The 24,356-nt window shown below is 44.9% G+C and overlaps 1 protein-coding gene across 1 annotated transcript; it reads right to left on the bottom strand.

Moving 5' to 3' along the window:
• Nucleotides 1–1,308: 1,308 nt before the first annotated feature.
• On the bottom strand, nt 1,309–24,133 carry LOC101524234 (liver carboxylesterase 1). Its single transcript, XM_004583862.3, has 14 exons — nt 24,004–24,133; nt 21,100–21,304; nt 19,253–19,397; nt 16,754–16,887; nt 14,798–14,951; nt 13,800–13,904; nt 13,069–13,173; nt 11,963–12,001; nt 9,503–9,643; nt 7,721–7,804; nt 7,296–7,443; nt 2,824–2,955; nt 1,943–2,015; nt 1,309–1,646 (listed from the first exon to the last, which is right to left on the bottom strand). Exons 1-14 carry the CDS (start codon nt 24,053–24,055, stop codon nt 1,466–1,468), a joined length of 1,698 nt encoding a protein of 565 aa, XP_004583919.2. The 5' UTR covers nt 24,056–24,133; the 3' UTR covers nt 1,309–1,465.
• Nucleotides 24,134–24,356: the final 223 nt, after the last annotated feature.

Raw genomic sequence — 24,356 nt, 5'->3', positions numbered from 1 at the left:
AAGGGACAATGGCAAAACTTAGCAAGAGGAAGATATAAAGATCAGAGAATAAATAGATACAATTAAGACTAAGAATACAAGAGATCAATGAAAACTAGTTGGTTTGCTTCTTTTTTGAGAGAGAACAGTAGCATCCATATATTCCACGGATGCTGGATCAGAAACACAGCAGCAATGATTCAAAAATAGACCCACTGTGGGATATCAACAGCTCAAGCAGCAGAATGATCCACAACACCAAAACACCAGGCCCCTGCCAACTGAGTTTTGATTGTGGTAGCTAGAACACACATTGGAGAAATGACATTTTCTTTAATAAATGCTGCTGAGCAAACTGGATATGTGCATGGGACAGAATGTAAATAGACCACTATCTCTCATCAACAACAAAAAAAAGTCAAACTAGACCAAACACTTAAAGTGCAGCCAGACACCAGCTGATACCCGCACAGGATGCTGGTATTGTGGCTTTCCAAGTTATGTTACAACACTTGCCCTGGAAGTATATTTTTAGTGTCTTATTACACCCTCAGCTACAGGTATGTCCTGTGCACCTGCCACTCAGAGATGCTCTTCACACTTTCATCTTCTCCCAGTGGTATGTGTCTGGTACGTGGTACTGGGTAATTTCTGACTTAATGATGGCATCTGGGAATGAATCATCCTGTCAATCCTCAAACCCATAGAGGCTTAATATTCCCTAGTCTTGTGCTGCTCTTGCTCATCTTGATCCAGGATAGTGTGTTATCCCACAGCCTAGGGCACAGAGTTTTAGTCTTCTGTCAGTAGTACCCTGTGGGAGACATCTACTGCTCTTTCTCCCATATTCAAAGGACTTTGATAGCTGGAACATAGAAGCTGAGTAGCATCGCATCTACATCTCCGAGTCAGGCTTCCTCTGATCTTACTACTTGTTTCTAATCTTTCTCGTGAGCACCTAGTAAATATTCATGGAGAAGACTGTATGAATTGCCATGATACCTTTGTGGTTTCCAGGGAGTTTGTGTTCTTATACTACCCCACACCTGGCTCTGAGTAGTTCTGCTCAAATTCATACTTTGCTGGTTTCCCCACATAGCAGAAAGGTGATCCAATAGGCACATCTGCCTCTCCTCCAAAATGCCTATCTTCCCTTGGATTTCAGGTAACCATTTTCAACTGATACTCAAGGAAAGAGAGTTAAACTGATGTTTTTCTCTCTATTCCTCTCTGGTCTGAATAGGTTTGGATCAATCTGCAGCCCAAGATATAGACATTGATTTGGTCTCCAAAAGAACCTTTATTCCCGAAATTGAGGCCACAAGTACAAAAGTACCCCCCACCCCACCCCACCATGACCTCTGACCATCCCCATTAGATGGTTCTTTGGCCTCCACGATAAGATGCCTCTTTGGTCTACAAATACTTCTTTTGTAACACTCCTGGATAGAAATCTCCAGGTGCCAAAGCTGATTGGTCCCTCCATTCACAGTTCAGTGTGCTCTGAGCCATGTGACTTTGCTGCTTCTCTGGCCCAGAACTCGGTCCAGAAAGCCACTTCCTCATGTTTCAACTTCTGTGCTGCCTGGGTAGAGGCTCCAATCTGCAAGTATCCTTCCTTGTGGTCGTATTCTGGCCAGTGAGGAAGCCCTTTCCCATTGGGGTTCCTGGAAACAGAATCAAAGAGAAATGCCCCCAAAGCTGATGTGTGGTCCCAGAAGTTTCACAGATTTACAGGGACACACAGGTTCCCTCCACTGAGAGGCTCAGATAGCATCTGCTAAAAGGAACTTAGCATCTTTTGGGGCATCCTGTCCCTGTCACAGAGCTCTCATTGTCAGAACACTCTGGCAACAGAGCACAGAGTTTCATCATTCAAGCATTACAACCTTTCCTTTCCCAATAGACACACTCCACCCACTACCAAGCCTGCTCCACCTTTGCTAATTTGCCAGCGTCTTACCCATTCCTAGCAAAGTTGGCCCAGTACTTCATCGCCATCTTGCTGAGTTGGATCTCCTCTTCTGAGGCACCCCCTGTGGGGAAGAGGAAAATCCTTGGTTACCCAAAATGTGACCCATGGCTAGAAACATCAGCACTACTTATTTGAAACATAGTACCTTGGCCCTAACCGCACACATTTTAAGTCAACACCTACATTTTCATTAGAACTTGGTTAACTGGCATGCATTTGTGTTTGAGACTGGATGACCTATGACTCAGCAGTAAGCATGCAGCTAATGTTCCACCTAGCTGTCCTTGTCTTTAGTGCCTAACTAACTGCCCCTCCACTGGCATAGCATCACAAACCAAGGGCACCTCCCCAAGCTACTCTATCTTGGGTATTTTCTCCCAAACCTACATACACCTAAATTTGCTTCAACTCTGAAAAATCATAGAGCTGCAACTGTGCTAAGAAGTCACCTAACAGGGAGAGGTAGATGCATCACAAACAGCTGTGAGATGGTCACATGTAACTGCTGAGACTTCAGATATTGAAGACAATTGTGAAAAGTTTTTCTTTTACATACTATATCATCAAATACAGTTAAAATGTCTATGTTAGATAAACAGAGACATATATTCTAACCTTATCCTGATTCATATTCTAACATGTTCCTAGGATTGAGGAAGCAAGTGATGGCACTGGCATCCTAGAGCAGGATCCTTCAAAGCCCAATCACCTGTCATATTCATGTTGAGGGCCAGGACTGAGTGACTCTCTCTGAGGGAACATGGTTACACAGTCTATTTCATGCAGTTTAGAGTAGGGAAAATATTGGGGACTGGCCATTGTAGGTTAACCCTGTTATCTGAAGTTTAGAGCCAGTCAAGAGTCATTACCTTTCAAAAATGGGGCCCCAAAGACGGAGAAGATCTCATCTCCATGGTCACCTATCACCGTCTTGGGTCTCAAGTCTGATGCGCTGCTTGGGCGATATTGATACTTATACATATAGGTGGCAGCACCAGCATCTGGAAGATATAGATTCATGAACAGTTCATTGTTATTAAATATTTTATGCATCCCTAATTGATATCCAGATCTCTGGCTCTGCAGATAATCTCTGGTTATCTGTAGAATGCAATTACATCAAGGTATGTCCTACAGAAACCCCTGGTTAGCAACACCGGTGAGAAACAGTTTCAGGAAGAGATTATCCAGATGAAGTCCAACTGTGTTTGAGTTTGATAAAAGCTGAATAAATGAATGAGTCAATATGTTTAAGATAACATCACATGACAAAGATACTGAGTCGGTTTGTCTCCTGATACAATCATATGCCAGAATACAATCATATTCCATCTCATGTTGGATGTATGTCATTGATTATAGACAAGTGTTCAACAACCTGATTGGGCTTTTCTATTCTTCCTAGTTTTGAACATTTCCAGTGTTTCTCTCACCTTTTCTGAGAGAAGCAGTACAACTTCCTTGCCTGAATGGCAGGATACTTAAAACAAACATAGTAATGGGAAAAAGTGTCTCTTGCCTCTCAAGAAACTACAATATTTAGCATTTCATACTTCTGTCACTTTACACCTCTTTATGCTTGCTGTTTGGTCTCTGACTGTGGTATGAAGGTTATCAGCATAATGGCAGAAGAGAGAAGTGGGCCAGTGACAGTGAACATGCCTTTCAAGCTTTCTCTCCACGCTTCTTGTCTTCCTCCCTCATTGCCAAAGCTCTACCGTCCAAGGCCCAGGAAGACCCCAGTATTCCCACCAAATGGGTCATTGCAGGTGGTATTCCCTGTTTTTTCAGGGCTAACTCATGGAGTCCCTCATTTTGCAGCTCAGTGCTCCACATTGCTTCCAATGCACGCAGAAACATGATGTGAAAAGGGAAAGATCAATCTCAAGTCATGCTAGTGGAGAAATTTAACAACATTTTAGTTGAAGAAAAAAGACACTTGTAATTTTGCCGCTCTGAGAATGAGGGTGTATAATGATTTATTTGAACACACCCTTCACCTGCACTGCTACACCCTTGATTTAGCAAGAAGTGTCATTTAGAACAAAAACCCTTTTATGGCTTCCTAATCCACCTGTTAAAGTAATTTCAAGGTCAAGCAGAAATTGCTAAAAGGTGGAACATGTCCCTGCCAATCAGTCATTTTATAAGTGAGCTCAGAACCCAATCATGGAGGAAGGCTCCTTTGGGAATCAGTGAATCATGCTGCCCCCCAAACACACTTCTTGAACTTTTTGTCTAAAGGAACTGAGATGTATTAAATATGTACAATACAACATGAGTCTTCAAAGGACAGAAAAGCATAGACGTGAGTAGTAACAATAAAGGACTCAGGGAGAGAAGGGGGAGAGAGAGAAGTGGTGCAAATTGTGTCAATTTTATGATAATCCTATGGAGGAAGGCATGACAGTGGCAGCATTGTTTTTACATTTTAATCTCAATGTCCCAAGTGAAAAATAAAGTTAAAAAATCCATACTTTTAAAAACTGGAAGGTTAGGCCCGGCGGCGTGGCCTAGCAGCTAAAGTCCTCGCCTTGAACGCCCCGGGATCCCATGTGGGTGCCGGTTCTAGTCCCAGCAGCTCCACTTCCCATCCGGCTCCCTGCTTGTGGCCTGGGAAAGCAGTTGAGGACAGCCCAAGGCTTTGGGACCCTGCACCCGCATGGGAGACCCGGAAGAGGTTCCAGGTTCCCGGCATCGGATCGGCGCGCACCGGCCCGTTGTGGCTCACTTGGGGAGTGAAACATCGGATGGAGGATCTTCCTCTCTTTCTCTCCTCCTCTCTATATATCCAGCTTTCCAATAATAAATCTTAAAAAAAAAAAAACTGGAAGGCAATTCTGCATCATTGGCCAAGAGCTTTTAGGTAAAATTATGACTCAGTCTAGCAATGACTCTAAAAAAACACATTTTAAGAAAATTAAATTAAAAAACCTTTTTTTTCTCTGAATCTGAAACATGCCAAGAAAGTGTCGTCTCAGCATTTTCATTCAAAAGAGCACCAGAAGCCGTCGCCAGAGTAAGAAAGAAATAAAGGACTTCCAAACCGGAAAGGAGGGAGTTTAATTCTTGTTCACAGATGACCCCAAGTGTTACTAAAACTGCTAGATCAATAAATTAATTCAGTATGGTTGCAGGATATAAAATCAACATACAACAATGTAGCACCTTTCTGAGCTACTAATCAAGAGGCTATTCCACTCACAGTAGCTATTAAAATCCCATGGGTAAATCTAATCAAGAAGGGAGAAGATTCAACACTGAAAACTGAAACGTTAATGCATAAAACTCAAGAGAATTCAAATACCAGATAGACGTTTCTACCATATGTGTCAGATGTATGTCATATCATATAAATATTACTCAACCACAAGAGGATGAAATGCTGTCAATTGTGACAACATGAATGAATCTAGAAGACACTGTGATTAATGAAGCAAGCCAATAGAATGACAAACACAAAATGATCTCAGTTATATTTGTAATCTGAAAAAGGTGACCCTATAGCAGCAGAGATGCAATCGTTGCTATTAGAAACTAGGGAGGGAAGAAGTGGGAGGCTGGGGAGAAGTTGGCCAACACCATTAAGTTTTAGTTATTTGTTCAGTTGTTCTATCACACCACAGACTGACTATAACACAAAATGTACAGGTGGTCTTCAAAAAAGTTTACAGAAGTTCATATTACAAAAATGGTCTAGATTTAGAAATGTTTTATACCAAAATAAACTTACACCTTTTAAGTCCATTTCCCTATAGTGTTGCATATTCCAAAATATCAATAAGAAAGATATCTGAATTGTCACATGAGAAAGGAATAGTTGATTTATGAGGGGATGGATATATTAATTATCTTGATTTACTCTATGGATTTGTGAACCAAAACATCATATTGGGGTAGACTTTGTGGTGTAGTAACTGAAGTCACTGCTTGGGGCAACTGTACTCCACACTGAGGGGCCTGGGATTGAGTTCTGTCCTTGTTTTTTGCCCAGCTTTCCACTATAAATGACTTGGGAGAAAAGAGATGGTGCCTCAAATACTTGGGTACCTGGCACCCATGTGGGGGACCCAAATGGAGATCCTGACTTCTGGCTTCAGCCTGGGTCAACCCTGGCCATTGCAGGCATTTAGGGAATGAAAAAGCAAGTGGAAATTTCCTATCTCTCTACCAACTTTTCTTACATTGTACCAAATACTAAATAAAAGTTGGAAAAAATAAACTCACACTTCATAAATATATCATTTAAAGTGACTTTCAAAAATAAAATTTTTAATTTATTAGAAATGTGATTAAAGATTTTAGCAAATAAGGTAGAGTAATGCTATTATTAGCATTATGAGCAGCTACCATAAGTCACCAAGATAATATTGTAGTAAATTTCAATGTGCATGGGACAGTGGAAATCTTTGATGGATTCTTTCCTCACATTGAGGAAATTGTCACAATTCAATATTATGATCATAACATAATGTAAAGTTATACATCACCATGAGACATGAAAAATATTAGAAGAAAATAAAGGAAAAATATTGCTAAAACCTCCAGATGAAAGAATTATGAGTGACACGGTGTTTCTTCTGTGAGGAGTTCTATGTTTTCATAACATTCTACAATTACAACCTATTAGTTTTATATTCAGAAATGTCCTTGGCATCAAAAAGGTGACAGACATAAAAAAGGAGAGTTTATTTTTAAAATTCGTTTTTACACATTTTTCTGTAATGTTAATATATTAATTTATATTCAGAAAGGTCTTCTTATAAAAAAGAGACAAATATGAAATATTGAGAGTTGATAAAATCTGGAACAGTCCAGTCCCTGGAGCTCTTTGTTGAGAGGCCTGTCCAGTCGCTGGACACTGGTCTGTTCATGTGCAGTGAGTTAAAGCACTATGGAATTAACAGTCTTTTGGAGCGGTCTCCAACTGATGGCATGTGAAGGCTGGTGAATCAGTATGCCAGTCCCCCTTGTCATCCAGATGGAGAGTCCTTAGATGTTTCAGTTAATTCCCCAGGCCTCCCAGGAGCAGGGAGCACGTGGATGCTTGTCCACCCGTGTGTTTCTGGCTAGCTTTCAGCTGTTTTCTGTGTCATCACTTTATCTCCCTCATGATGTTCTCTGGGATCATCTCTCAATTACCTCCCTTACACACAAACCTCTCGTTCAGTCTGCTATTGAGAGAAAAACAGGTGGAACATCTCACCCCTCCAGGCCAAATGGCATCAGCTTTTGACACCTGATTTTCAACAGTTTTCACTTTTGTCTGTGTCCAAGGTAGGGCAACGGGCACTAGCAGGATGGAGTTGCTGTCTCCTCCCACCCAACCTCTGGGACTCACCTCTGTGGTAACGAGCCGTAGTCACTGATGGGACGCTAAAGACCAAATCTGCAAGCATATCCAGGAACAAATCTTTCTTTTTGGCAAGGTCATTTGTCCCTCCTAAATATTTCTCAGTGGCCACTGGAGTCAGCTGCTTAGAGACACCCTGAAATGGACCAAGAATGTCACCACCATGTCTGGCGAGTGAGGAGGCAGCCCCAGTCCGTGAGCAAGTTTTGGGCCAGCGGTGAACTTCCTGAAGCCAGTGCAACACTCCCCTCCACCCCCCGCAGGTGTGGTGAAGTGGGAAAAGCAGAAAAATGGAGGCAGAGCCCCAGGTTCCATATGTCATTTAATATGCCTGGGACTTGGGGGAATTCCCGCCCCCATCCCCCACTGCTCTGCAAGATTCAACCAATCGCTTGATTCCCCTGAACTCTTACAACAATGGGGTAGGACTTCCACAAGAGTTCTGTGGCTGTCTTCTGGTCCAGTTTGTCATCTGAGAGTGGGTAGCCCAGCAATTGCTAAAACATAAGTTAAGCATTTGTAAATCACCAATAATTAAGTAGAAAAAAAAATCAAACCAATACAGACTGAAGGCCCTTTTGATTTGTCCCTTATGGATATGGATATTTGATGATTTGGATAAAAACAATGACCCAAGTGTACTTACATATTCAGAAATTTAAAGCATCCCAAAAAAACCGGCTTTAAGAAAAAAGTTTAGCTGAAGCTATGACAGACCTTTGACCAGGAAGGAAGGTTTAGGTCAGGCCAGTGTAGGAATACAGAAATACCTGCACCTACCTCAGATGACTGAGAAAGCCCCAAACCCTGCATTTGCACCTTGGTGCTTTAGAATAACCTATGTAGTTCTGAAGTGAGGATTACAAAACTCAGGACACGATAATTCTACTCAAAGTTCTACACTCAGACCCTTCACCCACCTGCAGCAAAGCTTCTGGTAAGAAAGAGCCAGGGTCCCTAACATGAGAGCTCAGCTCGGGCCATTGCGACCACTTGGAGACTGAACCAGTGGATGAAAGATCTTTCTCTCTGTATATCCTTCTGTCTATGATCTACCTTTTAATAAAGAAATAAATATTTTATTTTAAAAAAAGAAAGAAAGAAATAGCCAGGGTGCTATGGTGAGCTTAGCTTCCTGGCAGGTGGCTGCCTGGAAATGTGAGTATTGACACATGAATTTACTTTTTACCTCAGAAAAAAATCTAGTGGTGATGTGCAGAGATGCTCCTAAAGCTCTCAGAGCAATTCCTTGAAAAACTGTGCAACAATAAATCTTTTCTGCTCTTTGAGATGTAAAGGTACCTATGGCCTTAAGGTTTTGATAGCACTTTTTTTAAATTTATCAAAATGAAAACAAGAGATGAGGCTTGATGATATTCCTCCTGGTGGAAAGTGAAGGCTTAACTTCAGCAGAGTGCTTACTCTAATTTATGCCACTGCTTCCTGTCATCCCTATAGGAGAACCATTTCTTTTGGAGGTATGCATGGATTCACAAATCCAGGCAGTTCAGTGACAGGGACTAAGTCCCATCCTTCCAACACTCTACTCTTCCTTCCCCAGCACACTCCATCCTTTAAATATGTCCAGCTGTTGGTTCCAGAAATTTCATGCAGGTATTGCTAACATCTTTTCCATACTTGAGTTCATATTAATCAGCCAACATGTCCAGTGCCTTAGCTAGTATCTATCTTTCTTTATCTTCAGTGGGAAAAAAAGTTGTTCTTCACATTGAAGAACTAAGCTTAATTCATGAAGCAAAATCTTTTCTGGATCATTCCAACAAAATGAATAAGAGCCTTAGCGTAGATCTATGGGAACAGATGGACAACAGTCTACATAGGAAGGCCTTGGGTCCCAAACTAAATTCTTGCCATTCCCAAGCTCCTTCTTCCTTCTGTGTGCACAGTTTTTCCCATGTGCATGGTTGCTCTCAGCACAGGCCCTCCCAGACCTGCTCTTTCAGTGTTCTATAACTAGAAGACAACCCAAGTGTTAGGAGGAGACGTTGCTGGGGCTGAGAAATCTAAGGGGTAGTTGAGTCACCCCAGAGAATGTTTCAATGGAAATGTCAACTCCTACAGTGAGAGGACATTGCTCTAGACTCAAGTGTGGGGTCTGAGAAGGAAAAGGCTCCTGCAACCAGAAGTGGGAGGGTCAGCAGGTGCAAGGACTCAAGTGGCCTGCACATTCTCACCATCGGGATAATCCAGCCAAACTCTTGCTGGTTGATCCCCACCATGTAGGGCACCATGTTGTGTTTCTTTTCTGCCAGAATCTCTTCAGGTAACTTGGGCATCAGCACTCCATCCATCACAGTGGTCATGAAGAGGTGGCTCTGGGGAAGAGAGAGCAACACAATGGTTGGGATTCCCCTCCCCAGGTAACATCCACGTCATTCCCTCTTCCTGAGATTGAGACCTGCACCAAGAACCAGCATGGACCTAGGTGAGGACTGCAGCAGCTCAGAATCACAGCAAAGGAAACTATAACACCAGAGGTAGAACTTCAACCTTCATGGTAAGGCAGGGTGGGCAGCAGATGTTTACTCAAAGGAATAAATGTGAAGACTATACAGGTCTGTCTTTTTCTCTAATGTCAGTTTTGATTATGTTATATTCTGTGAAGTTACAGTGAATGCTGAATTAGAAAATAGGTAAGCTAAGCTGTCGCTTCAAGGACAAATACGGGGTTAGGTTGCTATGTGTCTCCAGTCACATTTTGCCAATCTTCTTTTAATGTGTGGGTTCTTGCTGAGTGATATTCTATGTAATACAGGTCTAGTTGAAATAAGTCAATGTAGCTTTTATTTATAGTACAACTTGGGAAGGAACTATCATTTTCCTGACCCTGGTCACAAAAGAAATTGTAAATGTCTCTGACTTCCAGTTTCACAATAATGCTGTCCACACTTTTTTTAAAAATATTTTTATCATCTCCTAAGTCCACATGTTAGCTGCTTTTCCATCCTTTCTGCAACTTCATCACACACTTTCCAGAAGGGTCTCATTGTCAGATAAGCAAATTCCCTCTTTCTGTTTTGAATGGACTGAATAGTTGATTCATTAGCACTGAGTTCACTGCCCAGGCAGGATGACTAGTGCCTGAACACAGCATTTCTTTGTGAGGCATAGCATGGCCTTCTTGTATTCAGAAACCCTGACAATACTTGAGCAAGGCCCTGGTGGGCCACTTTATACAGTGAAATTACTGAACATGCACTCAAAATGCAAAACTGTGACACGAAGTGACCATGTGACAGACACTTGTTGTTAGTGAAGATGAAACGAGAACACAGTATAACCACTTATGTCAAGAAGGAAATATATGCATCCTGTGTGACAAACTTGAGACCATTCCATTCATGTCTCTAAGTGGCCACCACAGAGTCACAGTGTGAATTTGGGAATTGCAAGTACATTTTCATGAGTGAGTGACTTTGCACAGTCCAACACGAATGAATGTTGACTGTACCCATCTGTCTGCATTTAAACAGGAGCTCCCAGTGATAAAGGCTGTTCTGCCAGCAGGCACTGAGCTCTATACATTCTAAGTGCTCCAGTACATGCTTGATTCCCCATGAAAGAGAAATACCTTGGTGACAAGATTAGCACACATTCAAACCCTAATCTAACAGGCCAACAGTGGAGAACAGAATCTGTGTGCAGTGGCTATTACCTTACATAGGCTGTCAGGTCAGAAAGGGCACCTGTGGGAGTCAACAAGAGAACCACTCATCTGGAAAGAAGACACAACGCAGCCCAGGAGCAGCAGATGCTTCCTGTATGTGCTGGGCCCTGGGGATGGGCAGGAACTGACAGGTGAATAAGGGGGTGCGACTGCCCAAGCAGTAGGAATAGCAGGAGCCAAGGGACAGGGGTGTCACCATGCAGAGCTGATCAAAGTGTCCTGGGCCTAGAAGAGTAACACAGGGCAGGGCCTGACTAGGGTCTGAGGGTGGGGTGTTTTTTCTGCACTGTACCTGGTATGTACCCAGACATGGGTGAAAGAATTAACTCAAAGGGGGGAACAAGGACATTTGTGTTGACCTTTTCAAGAAGCAAGCATTGTTGGTTTTAAAGCATATGCCTGCATTAAGAGAGCAAGTTAGGCATTCAGTTGGGGACAGGAAAGTGTGGGAGAAGATGGTGGAAGGCACGAGACAATGAGGGTTGAGAAGGTGACATCAGCGGGGTCGTAGCGACCTCAGCAACAGTGAGAACCACGGTCATGACTGCTACCCACTGCAGGCTTGCAGGGGCTGTCCCAAGGAGGTCACAGGCATAGGCTTGGGGAAGTAGAGTGTCCCTATTTCTTTTGTCTCACACCTCACATCCTGTTCCCCAGCCAATCTCAGCAGCACTTCCTTTCCTGCCCTGACTCCAACCCTGCTCACCAGCAGCCTAAACTAGCAGTGGTCTGTTAGCTAATTAATGAATTGGTGCAGGGCAGGGACCTCCCACTACTCCAGCTGTGTGATGCAGGCAAGTCCCTGTCCCTCTCTGGACCTCAGCAGTATGGACACAAGGCATGACAGATTCAGCAAAGGAGAATGTGCCATTCATAGGAATGGCAAAATATTGCTTTTATAGCTCTGTATGGTTGGAATGTACCCTAAGGTTCACAATATGAAGTAAAGAAACCAGAAATTTCTTACCTCTTGGGGGTCGCCAACTAAATCAAGAGTGAAGAATTTCTGTGAAGACAAACACAGAGGATGTGGTGAAGAGGCTTCCTGGGAAAAGCTGATCTTGTGAATGGGACACTGAGCTATCAGGTACTCCCTCCCACTGCCTCCCTGTCCAGTTGAGAGGAAGTGGGCAGGAGGCATGCTGTGCTTGGCACTGAGACCTGAGCTGGGTGAAACACGGGCATCAGTAAGGAAAGGACAGGCCCTGGGACCAGCTCCAGTGTCACTGGGGCTCTAGAAGGACATCTGCTAGTGCCTGCCTCCTTGCATTCATTCCTTGCTTGTTCTCTGGCAACAATGTCTTGTTTGTCCTTTAGGGAACTTCCTCTTCCCACTCTGAATTGGTAAGTTCAATATCTACATCACAGAGAGGTACTCCATGTCTGGGATGCAGAGATCACCTTTTCAAAGATGGGAACACAACTCTGTCATTTAAACCTCAGAGCTTCTGCTAGAATTACTGACAAGGAGAGTAGATACTTCTAAGCAGAGCCAGAGATTGATATTACATTAAATTATATTGGTAGATTAAATGGATTAGTGGATATTTGAGTGATGATGAACAGATAGATAACATATGAAAGAATGCATGGATACATTGCTATCTTAGAATAACACTGGAGGTAGAATTTCTGAAAACTTATAATATGGAGCTACTAAAAGGTTATAATTTTGATAGCTTCTAAATCAGCCAAGACAAATGGTGACACTCTTCTGAAACTATCTGGGCTTAACATTGTCCTTCCTCAAAGACAGGAAGGTGGTTACTTATGGAATACAGAACACAAATTTTCTGTAAAATACATGGGAAAACAGTAATGGCAAAATATTGCTTTTATAGCTCTGTATGGTTGGAATGTACTTATTTGTGGACTTCTCTTAATATTTGACATATTTAATAGTAAAAATGAAAATTAAAGTTTCCTTTCAGATATGGAGGCTGACGCTGCTCCTGTAAGATGAGGAACTGTTCCAGGATTTCCCCCTCATCAAGTATAAAAAGAATAGTCAAAAGGATGAAACCTGGGCCCAAGGCTGTGTAAGTCTGGGGATACTTGAACAGGTAGGCTTACCATTTTCAGTGTCACCTCCATGAGTTCTTCCTCTGTCTTTTGGCGCAGGCAGTGAACCATGACAGCTGAGCTGGTGGTTTTACACCCAGCTGCAATAGCAATTTTCTGTAAAGATCAAAGACACAAGCAAAGATCAAGAGCAATGTTCCTCTGCTCTATCCATATGGAGACATCTGTTCTAGGCCACACCAACTTCTGAAGGGGACAGGGAGTGGCTGGTAACACTCTAGACCTGGAGGTGTGGACTCTGGGTCTCAGAGGAGACTGCTGCTGCTTTTATTATTTGGATTGCAACAGGAGCTAACTGCACAATCTCCATGCCTCTATTATCTGATCTCTGTAAAAATGGGTATAATGGTCTCAACACTTAGTGTCTCAACAGAAGCAATGTGGAGTGAAATGACGAGCTCTGTATCACAGCATGCACTGTCTGGATTCAACTTTTGCCTCCTCCTCTTACTAGCTATTTGGCCTTGGGGATGCCACTCAATTTCTAAAGTCTTAGTGTTATCATTCTAGATGGGAATGCTAGTAGTTGCACCTGTCTTGTATGGTGGATTAGGCTGTGTACCTATCACACACTCACACTACATGTGTAGATATGCAGCAGCCTGGGTAGCACAATGCCACAAAGGCACTTGAAAAAGTATAGAAGGTGCTTCACACCTGAGCCCCATGGGATTGAGCAGAGCAGGGCAAAGGGTGTGGGAGCTATTCAGAGTGAGACCTACCTCAGCCAAAGGTTTGACGTCCTTCTTGAAAAGACAAGAAGTGAGGGCCACACCACTCTCAGAAATTGCACGGTGGAAGAGGTTCTTGGCCAGGGGAGATACCACCTAGGAAAGGGATGAAGAAGAAGAGGAGAAGCCATGGTCACAGGGAGAGAATCAGTGACATATGAGCTTTTCAAGACTTCCTCCTCCGCCCTGGATGATTCTCCTGAAGACACTGTAGGGAGGGGTCAGAAGAAAATCTCAAAGAAAAAGAAATCCTTCTTTGAGATGATTAGTACTTTTGTTTGTTAAGTAATTTAAAAATATGAAAATATTTTCATTGGCAAATGTAACTGAAAACAATACATGCATGAAGACCACAGTGACAGGGCTGCCCTCCTGTCTGTGAGGCATCACCTGTAGCTTCCCTCAGTGCCTTCCCAGCCCTATTGCCCACACCAGCAAGACGTCACCTACACATGGTACATGCTGCATGTCCCCTGGACCCTCCCTCTCTGTACTACCTTCCTTACCTGCCCCCACCAGCATCCTTCCTCAGCCCCACAGACTGCTTCCCTCCCTCTGGGACACAGAAGCCCTCATACCCCTTCCGAGGAAGCTCTAGCCTGCTCTTTTTGCTCACATTCCTTTGTTTCGTAGCTCTGTCTTCAAGCAAAGCAATGACATTTCATCCAGCTGGAGCCTCACCTCTGTCTATATGTACTTTATACTCAGCCTTACTTCCCTCACATTAAAATGATTAGGATGGAGAGACAGAACTCAACCAAGGGAGGCAAGGTGGGGAGGGAAGAGGAGAAACATCACTGCTGCAGGAAGATTCTGATGGTCTCAGGATAAGAAGATGAGCCCTGAGCTTTCTGGGGGCCAAGGACACTAGGATCCATAACTTGCTACCTTATAAAACTGCACAGGGAATAGGATACCCGAGGCTAGGTTGGTCGGTCTCTAAGACATCCCATCAGTAGCCATCATACCCAGGAGCAGGGGAAACTTACAAGAATAGAGACACTTTGACCTCCTGCTGACTCTCCAAAGATAGTTACAGAGTCGGGGTTCCCTCCAAAGTTGGCAATGTTGTCCTGTACCCAGCGCAGTGCAGCCACCTGGTCCAAGTGACCCCAGTTGCCTCGGCTGTGCTCATCTCCTGTGCTGTGAATAAGAGAGCAGGGTAGTGTGGGGATGTCATGTCAGGACTCCCAGTGGCCTGGGGACTAGAGTTAGGCTTCCAGAATAAGGCTACCTTCCACATTCCCAACACAGGTGCCTTCATCTGCCTTCCATTACTATAGCATAGCTCCACGTTAAGCCTTCCCTGTCTTTACCTGACAGCTATAACCTGAGCATCTGCTATGTGCCCAGTCATGCTTTAAGCTACAGTGAATTTAAGAACAACACAATCAAAATCTTGAAGTACCCTGAGCTCACACGACAGAACACAGATGAATTCAGAGTATAATGACAAGTAGTGAAAGTACTTAAAGAACACATAAAGCTAGACAAATGAAAAGTCTGGGTGGGTGGTGCTTCAGGTCATGTGACTGACTGAGGAAGGTGTCTGAGGCAGTAGAACTTGACAATGGACAAGCAAATTTCCGAAGAAAGGACCTGCAGGCAGAAGAACAAAAAGAAGAAAGGGCCTGGGACATTGTGAGCAGAAATGTGTAAGCAGCCGATGCAATCTGGTATGGACCTTGGGAAGGACTTGGAGCCATTGCAGGTGACATGGGAACTCACTGCAGAGGCATGACCTGACTCTTTGTATGCCTTCAATGATTCCTCTGGCTACTAGGTGGATAGCCACAGGATAAAAGTAGCAAGGTTATAAATGTGTGTTCTTATAACAATATCCAGACTAGAGATACAGGGTTCAGAATATGGGGCAACAAAGAAATTATAAGAGATTTAGTTCTGAATGTATTTGAAAGGTGGAATCAAAAGGGTTTGTAGGCTGAACAGATGTGGTTGTGAGAAGAAAGCAGGCTGCCGCAGCTGGTTTATTAAGAAAGCACAGAAGAGGGAGCATCCACGCAAGAGGCCCCAGAGAGAAGTGAGGGGCTTTTAGAGCCTGGTGACATGACTGGCAGGGAGTCTGCATGTCTTAAGATCATGAGGAGGCATTGGCCATGGCAGTTACAGCAGCTTCGCTCCCTGGGAGCAGAGACCCAGTCACGGCTGGACAGCATGTGGAGCTGACCATAAAACGGAAAACTCTTTGAATGTTGAATCATTGTCATATAGGAAGATTTTACAACTATACTCACACGACAGGTTCCTATTGAAACACAAGTGCACCAAAAACCTTGTATAGAATTATGTAAGTTGTATGTTAAATAAAAACAAATTTTCTACTTAGAAACAGGTTTGCACCTATCTTATTATCTATATACAAATGTCTCCAAATCTGAAATCTAAAACTCATTGGGCCCAAAGCACACAAAATAAGCATAATCAGCCTGGGTTTTCTGGGACATGATTGGGCTGGGGAAGCCCTCAAGTAAACCTGAACTCTCTTCTAGCTCCTTAGCCTTCTCCTTGGTGAGCAGAAATCCCCACCCTAGAACATATACCAGTCATTGGGGCAGGTGTTCTGTATCAGTCACATTAAAAAAAAAAGACAAATAGTAACTGAGTCTCTAGGGAAAATAACTTCCTGTCCCCATGGAGGCATGCAGAACAGGCTCCAGCCTTGACCTACACACATCCAGTTCTTAGAATTGAAATGAGTGGTCCCCAACACTCCTCTGGAAAGTAGTTTTCACTTAGAAGCAGGTAACACAAGCGCTTCCTAGGGAGGGAGGATAGGTGTGAATAGATGTGAAGGGGTTTGGATTCCATACTAAGAAATTTAGCAAAGGTCCCCTTGCTAACATGGCCAGAGCTAGATCCTAGCAACCTCATGGCAGGTGTGGTCACTGTGCAGACTTTGCAGTAAGAAGAGTTCTGTATCTTACCTGAAGAATCCCCAGATACCCAAGCGGTACTGAATAGTCACCACCACCACATTTTCGTGGGCAGAAAGAGCCAGGCCATCATAGGTCGATGCTCCACCTACCATTAGACCACCTCCATGGATCCACACCATGACCTGCCCAGGGAGGAGGCAAACAGACAAGTTGTTGAATAACCTCAACACTTTTCTAGTTTGATCATTTACCTCTTGAGCATGACTCAGACAGACACTGACCAAAGTCCATCACAGCCTAGCAATTTTGCAAACGGCAGTCTCTCTACTGCCTAACTCTTCCACATGGTGCCAAAGTCACAGCCCCACTCTATGTACCATGGCGACACCAGCTGTTATGCTCAGGCCTAAGTGCCCTCTACCCCAAGGACCCTCAAATAAATAAAAAATGCTATTGTGGGAATAGAAAAGGTCAAGAGTGTGTGTCCTTCCCACCATTCCTGCCATCCACCCAGCTCAACCTACACATGGGACACATGGGAAATCAGGCTCACCTTGTTTTAGATTTTTGAAGTTAAGTAAACTTCACAGTGCATGAATGACTATCTGAAAGTGCACACAGATGGTATCCCTCCAAGCCTATGAATCCCGATTCCATCCTCCTACCCTTCCATGCCAGCCCCAATTCCACCTCCTAAAAGAGTTCTTCAATCTTTTGACTAATGTTTTCTGAAAAGCAGTGTACCAGGACTGTGCTAAGTAAGGTTAAGATGAGATAAACAACCCTTAATTCAATCACAGACTTCAGATTTAAAAAATATTAAGGACCAAACAGCAGGGGAGATGTGAACAGCTAAAGTAACAATGCCATAATAATTTTAAAAATCTGATAACATAAATTTTGCACCAAGTATTTATTCAAAAACTTTGAGATTGCTAATCCATGAACTAGGTATTAATATTGCCCCTTTTGACAAATAGAAAAACTGAGGCACTTTACCGGTCCATGTACTATAGTGACCAGGTGGTTAAAGTAGAACTCAGACAAGTTTGTCTGGCTCCCAAATCCATATGTTGAGTTCCTGGCTGCCTGTAGCACATGTCCACTGGTCATGCCCACAGCAAGTCAGCTGGCTGTTAGAGCAGGCGTGAGCATCTCCCTTCAACTCTGTTGTATCATCAGTCCCTGCTTCATGTCCTCAGCCAGGATCCAGCTAAACCTGATGGTCATCCTCAAACACTTCTAGGCAATGATCCCCATGATAAGGAAGGAAAAGCTTAGAAAAGCTAAGAAAGGGTTCAGCTCCCAGTCAGTCCGAGGCAGAGCCCAGAGTTAAATCCAGACCTTGCAGTTTGAAGCCAGTGTCCTTAGCTAGAGGTTCTTTTGTCTCCAGGTTCCAACAGCCCTGTTTTCTGACACCCCTGACCCATGCCTGTCTCCCCAGAGGGACATCCTGAGTGAAGGCTGTGCCAGGGCTGGTCAGCAACAATGAGCTGTTTGTTGGTATAACCAAGGGGGCAAGGTCCTTGGAGGCAGGGCCTGTCAGGTGAAGGTGCTGATTCTCCTTCTCCCCTAACCAGCAAGGTCATCCATGCTTGAGGACACTGAGCACATAATAGTAGAATGAAATAATGAATAAGCAAATGAGTGAGTTAACAAGACCATGAGCAGATGAATGAAACTTCACCTCATTTCGCTGGAACATCTTCAAATCCCAATTTTATATACTTTCTCCTCACATGCCAGCAAGCAGGGCATGCTTCTGGGAGACCAACTGGATGCTGACACCCCTCCCTCTTCTATCCTGGGAACACCTCCTGTTCCAAAGACCTTATCCTCACCCCTGTCTCTACAGTGTAACACAGCCTGCTCATGTCTGGCCTTTGTTCATTTGGGAAATGTTGACTCACTGACTGGTCAGCTTCTGCCAAGACTGCTAGGTTTGGGGGGAAAGGGGCAAAAAATGAACTATAATAAATGCCAGATAATTGACGAGGTTCTGCCCCCACATCTCAGTCACAGGTGATCTTGGTGTGTGTGTGGGGGGGCGTGGGGGGGATGTGCACACACACACTGCCTTCCTTTGTTTGTGTTGGAGATCCCTGGTTTGAAGATTAGAAGATCTCTTGACCTGACAATCCTCCTGAGTGAGTTCTCTCTCCTGCCTGTGCCTCAACTTCCCTGTTTGTAATGGAACAGTTGAGTTGTTGGCTTTCCTTTAATGTTTCTTCCAACTCTGTCTTTATTGGAAACAGCGTCTTAGCAGACCTGGATATCAGATTGGTAATAAAGCAACACAGAGTTAGCATCCTTGCCTTTATTTTAACAGGCAAGAGTTAAAGGAATTCACTCTGCTAGGCAAGTGTATTACAAACTCCCCCAGCTGGCTCTGGATCACTAGGTGAAACTGAGCTGTGGGAATCTGGGGTTAAAACTTGTGCCAAAAGGAACTCCTGCAGCTCCTGACACAAGCCCGGTCCATAGTGCCCTCACTCCAAGCCATTTCCCACCGCTCTCCAGCCTCGACCAGGTGCTTCCTGTACTCACAGGCAGCCTGCTTCTCTTCGTCAGGTCAGCAGGGGTGTAAATATTCAGGTAAAGGCAATCTTCAGAGAATGTTAGAGGGATGTTCTCCTTCCTGTTGGTGAAGAGCTCTGAGAGCAAACTCCCTCCCAGAGGATCCTGGGAGCACCTGGGGAGGCAAAGGAAAAACCCTGAGGTCCAGCCAGATGGAAACAAGAGTCACCTGTGGCCAGGCCCTGCGGTGGCGGGGGCAGGGGAGTTGGGAGGAGAGTTTATATCTGTCCAAAGAGCTGCTGTTTGTCGACTGCAGGCACTGAAACAGGTGGAAATCTCTGTGAAGTGGTGGTTGGGATCCTGGGGTCACTCAGGTCTCTGAGACCACATAGAGTGAGGAGCCCTCGGCACCTCCTCCCTTCCTTGAGCCATTGTCTGTGGCATTCCTTGAGTAAAGAGGAGGAGGTGGTCCATGGGCTGACCCCCGCCCCTGGGAGGTAACATTCCCTGCACTCCCAAGATACATCTCTTCCCTCTGCCAGGCTCCCACATTGACGGCCTGGTCTGCAATATCTTATGTGAGAGATACTAAGAGGTTAGAAGCTTCATCTGATTATGGTATCTGAGGGTAGCACCTTTGGGAAAGGATTAGAAGGGGTTAGGTTGTCAGGGTGGGGCCTGCATGCGGAAATCCTGGTTGCTTTTTTAGCAGGGACAGAAAAAGGCACTCCCCTTTGCCATGTGTCACTCTGCGTCATCATTGGGACTGTGCCAGCTAGAACACCCTCACCAAATGCCCAACCCATGAGCCACTCAAGTTTTTGACTTTTGCTCTCTAGAGCCATGAGCCAGGGTAAACCTTCTCTCTTTATGAGTGAGTTTTATATAATGTTTCAGTAGAGTTCAAAATAGTCACGAATTCGATGACCATGTTCCTTCACCACATAGGTGTGTTCCAATGCCTGGAAAACATTCATAACCCATAAGAAGCCCCTAAAATGGCAGATCAGGGTTGAAATCTTTGTGAAACAATTGTGCCCCACTACTACCCCTGCCTCTGTCTGGCAGGGTGATGGTGGGTGCGTTCCTTTCCTGCTCTGAGATGGCATCTCCATGTCTGGGAGAGGAGAGTGGCATTTTAAGGGTTGTAGGCCTGACAAGCTAAGGCCCTATCATTGCAGGCAAGTGTGGTGATTGTTCTGATGAGAGCCAATTGCCTGAGATCTGATCTAGGTTAGCACTTATAAGTGCATGGAGGCTCTGAGCCGGTCACTCATCTAAGAGCTCTCTGTGAGAAAACTTACCTAAGCCTCAGATCGGTCCCATGACTGAGGGTCTATAGCTATTCCCATTTTATCATTGAGAAAACCGAGGAACAAAGAGTTTATAAACCATGTCTGAGGTTGCTTATCCAGCAAGATTCATGCTGTGAGACCTTTGCATGTTCAAATACATAAAAAATACCAATCCCAGATCTCAGGGTGACCGTAAGAGAGGCAGAGCTACCCTGAGATGCAACTGAACTGATGGAAACTTCAGAAACCAAGAGGACATAGCCGTGTCAAACAGCTGAATCCCAAAGATGACTTAAGTTTTCGTTACTGGCCTCTAAGGGCGTAATATCCAGACCAAACCAAATTGAGACCACAAAAAGGGAAACGGAGCCAAAGTCACAGTCCAAAATGCTCAAAAAATGTTAAAGAGTGCTAATGAACGGACTTCAGAATGGGTGAACATTATGGAATGTTTTCAAGGTTCTGTTCTTGGGGAATCCTAGGAAAATGTATAGGCTACTCAGAAAGTTACCTTGACCCCTTCCAGAATAACCCCAAGGTCCCCACTGAAAGAGGTGGACACTGGCCCCATGCGCGGCTTACATGTGAGGGTAGGAGGTGGTGTTCTTCACGTAGCTCCATGGCTCTGCAGGCTCTGGCGGAGCAAACCTCAGGGATCCCAGCGGGGGCTTGGCAAAGGGGATTCCCAGGAAGACGGCCACGGGCTGTGCCACTCCTTCCAAGCTGACGAACTTTCCCAGGACTTTGCCCTGTTTGGTATCCACCACAGGTGGTGCAGATGGGTGCCCTTTGGGTATGGACAGAAGTGAGAATCTATTAGAGGGAGAAAGTTTGACCTGCACTCCAGAAGTGGACAAGTGACCTTGATTAGTAACCTAAGCCCTCAAGGCCTCTGCTTCTGCTTATGTCATAGTGGGATCCAGGGAGCTGTCCTCCAGAATCATAGGGCTACTTGAAGGAGCAAATTTAGCTGCACAAGTAAGGCAGTTATACAAAAGCGAAAGCAGGAAGTAGAACTTCTGGGGATTAATATGACTTTTGGTTTCCCTTTCGGTCTCCGGAGACTTTTACCCACTGGTACTCGGGCACTGAACTGCAGACTTGATGAGCAGTATGCTCAGCACTGTGGGGAGTACTGGCCCCAATGCCGGGAAGAAAGTGCTGCTGTCCCAGGAGTGGCACCAGCAGACTGCTACAGGAAGAGGAGAGGGTGTGCCTCCCTAGCAGTGTGGCCTTGTGGAGGATCTGGGATTGTGGCAGAGGAAGGCTGTGTAATGGGAGATGGAAGGAGAGATATACAGTATCAGGAAGAGAAGGTCCTGAGATGTGGGGACAGCAGACTCAAGGTGTGCCCCAGAGAAGGGATGGGGTTCATGGGAAGGAATCTGGAATGATAGGATTTTTGCATGTCAAGCTGAAAGTTGGTTTTTATTAGGAGAAAGGCAACAGCAGGAAAAATTCTAAGTAAAAAATAGGAGGAGCTTGAAGAAGAGTCTTGGGGTATCTCTAAACAAGGTCATTCAGACGAGAAAGCCTGGGGCTCAGGCTCCTGGGTGCTCCATTCCTGTGTGCTACACAGTTGTTCCCCACTGAGATGAGTTTGTTTGCTGGTAATGTGCACATCAGTGCTGCTTGCACCTGCCCTGGTACCCACTGCACTCATCTGATGGTCTGCAGGAGGCAGGTGCACATCCAGAAACTTGACCATGCTTGTTTCTTGTTTCTTCTCATCTGTCCTCTTATCCCTCTGAGGATATAATTTCAAACTGCTTTTCTCCCTGGTTTCCCTCTTTTGGATGCAAATGCCAGCATCTCTAAGTGTGGGGCCAGTAAACAAAATAATAATCCTGGTTTGCAAAGCCAGGTTAAAAGCAATATCCCTGTCTCATGTTATTAATGGCCAATCCCCTACCATGGATGGACATACATGGTCTTCTTTTTTCTTTGCTTGGAGTTGCTGATTATTACAAGTAAGGCAGAGATAAACTGCCTGGGATGTATGCGAATCACGTAAATCAATGTGCCAGAGCTGGATCAGTGACAACTCTCAGTAGAGTTGCGAGAAACAGTGGCTAAGTTGCCAAGTGTGAAAAAGAGACAAACAAGTAGGTGACATTAGTAGGCATGTGGGAAGTGCACTGGTTCTGCTATGCATGCTTTTTCCCAGCCATTTTATAGAGGAGAAAACAGAGATGAAAACAGCTGGTTTGCATTTCTAAAATGGGAATGTGGAGGTACTACCAGGGCCTAGCCAGTAAGAAAGGAAAGTTCCTCTCCACATTTGGGTCTTCCTGGCTCTGCCCCTACACTCAGGCTCAGTTCTCTCAGTATCACCTTACCTGAAGGCAGATAAAATACTGACAGAGCCTGGGTTGACAGGGCACTGACGGTCCAAACACTGGCCCACGGTTCAGGAACCAGTTAGACCAGGGCATAATATTACAAGTGGCCTGGGCCAGGTCTATTTCCTGCTCTGAGCCTGTTTGTCCATCTGTAGCAGGGCATGTGGACAGGGCGAAGACCTCACTGCTACCCTGTTTTAACCATGTTTTCATTTTCTATTTGATGTTTTGACCTTGCCAACTTTTGACAAACTGTCTGAGAGACCAACCAATCAGGGTCCATACCCCAACAGGCTTTAACACTCCAAGCCGCTATCCTCCCTCCCTTCCCTAATCTCCCCTTGGACAGCCACCAGCTGTAGGGGTGGATCTGCTGCCTCAGGGTTCCCTGAAATGATCCATGCTGGCTGACCTGGCATTTCCTCTACCTTCCATAATCACCCAATTCACTTACACTCACTGCCCTCTCCCCACCTTAATTGTCCTGGATCCTTCCCTATATCCCTGATCCCACCGCACTGATGTACCTCCTCTCAGGACAACTGGGAAAGACAAATGCTCCTTTTCACAGCAGTCGGCTCCTGAAGAGTTAACGTTGCCATACCTGGAGTTTTCTAATTATCACCCCTTTTAAATCATCCCCTTGTAAATCAGCCCCTTCATCCAGTCTCTCCACACTTCTCCTAGCCAGGAACTTTCCTGTATACAGCCATTTGAGATGGGCACAGCTATCATTCCTGTTTTAGGAATGGGATAACCAAGGCTCAGAAACATTAAGCACATGACTAGGAAGTGCTGAACTGGACCCACACCCATACCCTCTGGCCTCAGGCTTGATGCCCTGGGCTATATCTGACTCAAAGAGGAAAATAAATAGAAATCTCTCAATTCTTCATGAGTGGAGCTTGCATTCAGCTCATCACACTCCTGCAGTTGTGGGCTTGGAGAGTTAATCCTGCCATGCACCTGTGTGCAGAATAGCCAGAGCCAGCAGGGCTCCGTTGCTACAAGTCTGAGAGCAGAGTGTGCCACTGCTGCGGACTTAGACCTGGCGGAGCAAGGCCTTCTCTGCTTCTCCACCCGTCTCAGACCAGGGTAAGATTCCAAATGTATCCCCCAATAGTTGTCCTTCAGAAAGACTCACCCCAAGCCATGCATGTGGTGAGAGAGGCCAGGGCCAATGCACAGAGCCACATGGTTGAAGGACAGCCTTGTCGGAGGTCTGGAGCTCAGCTACATCTGATGCTGTTCCTCTGTGTTGTGCCTGTCCAGCTCCAGAGGCAGAGCCCCGCCCCAGCCTCCACCCCCCTCAACTCAGGTTGCATAATTGAGGTGCCTGAGAAGCTCTTCCTAGTTTGGTAGTGGCCTCTAAGCCACACCCATTGCAGGCAGCACCCTCTGGCTTGGTAGTGGCCTCTAAGCCACACCAATTGTCTTTTATCTTTACAATTTAGAACAAATTCTTAGATTACAGACAGCCAAATACTGGTGGAACAA

The sequence above is a fragment of the Ochotona princeps genome, chromosome 16 (genome assembly GCF_030435755.1).
Source record: "Ochotona princeps isolate mOchPri1 chromosome 16, mOchPri1.hap1, whole genome shotgun sequence".
NCBI classification, from domain to species: Eukaryota; Metazoa; Chordata; class Mammalia; order Lagomorpha; family Ochotonidae; genus Ochotona; species Ochotona princeps.
Note: the sequence above shows the minus strand (reverse complement) of the source record. Positions and strands in the feature narration are given on the sequence as shown.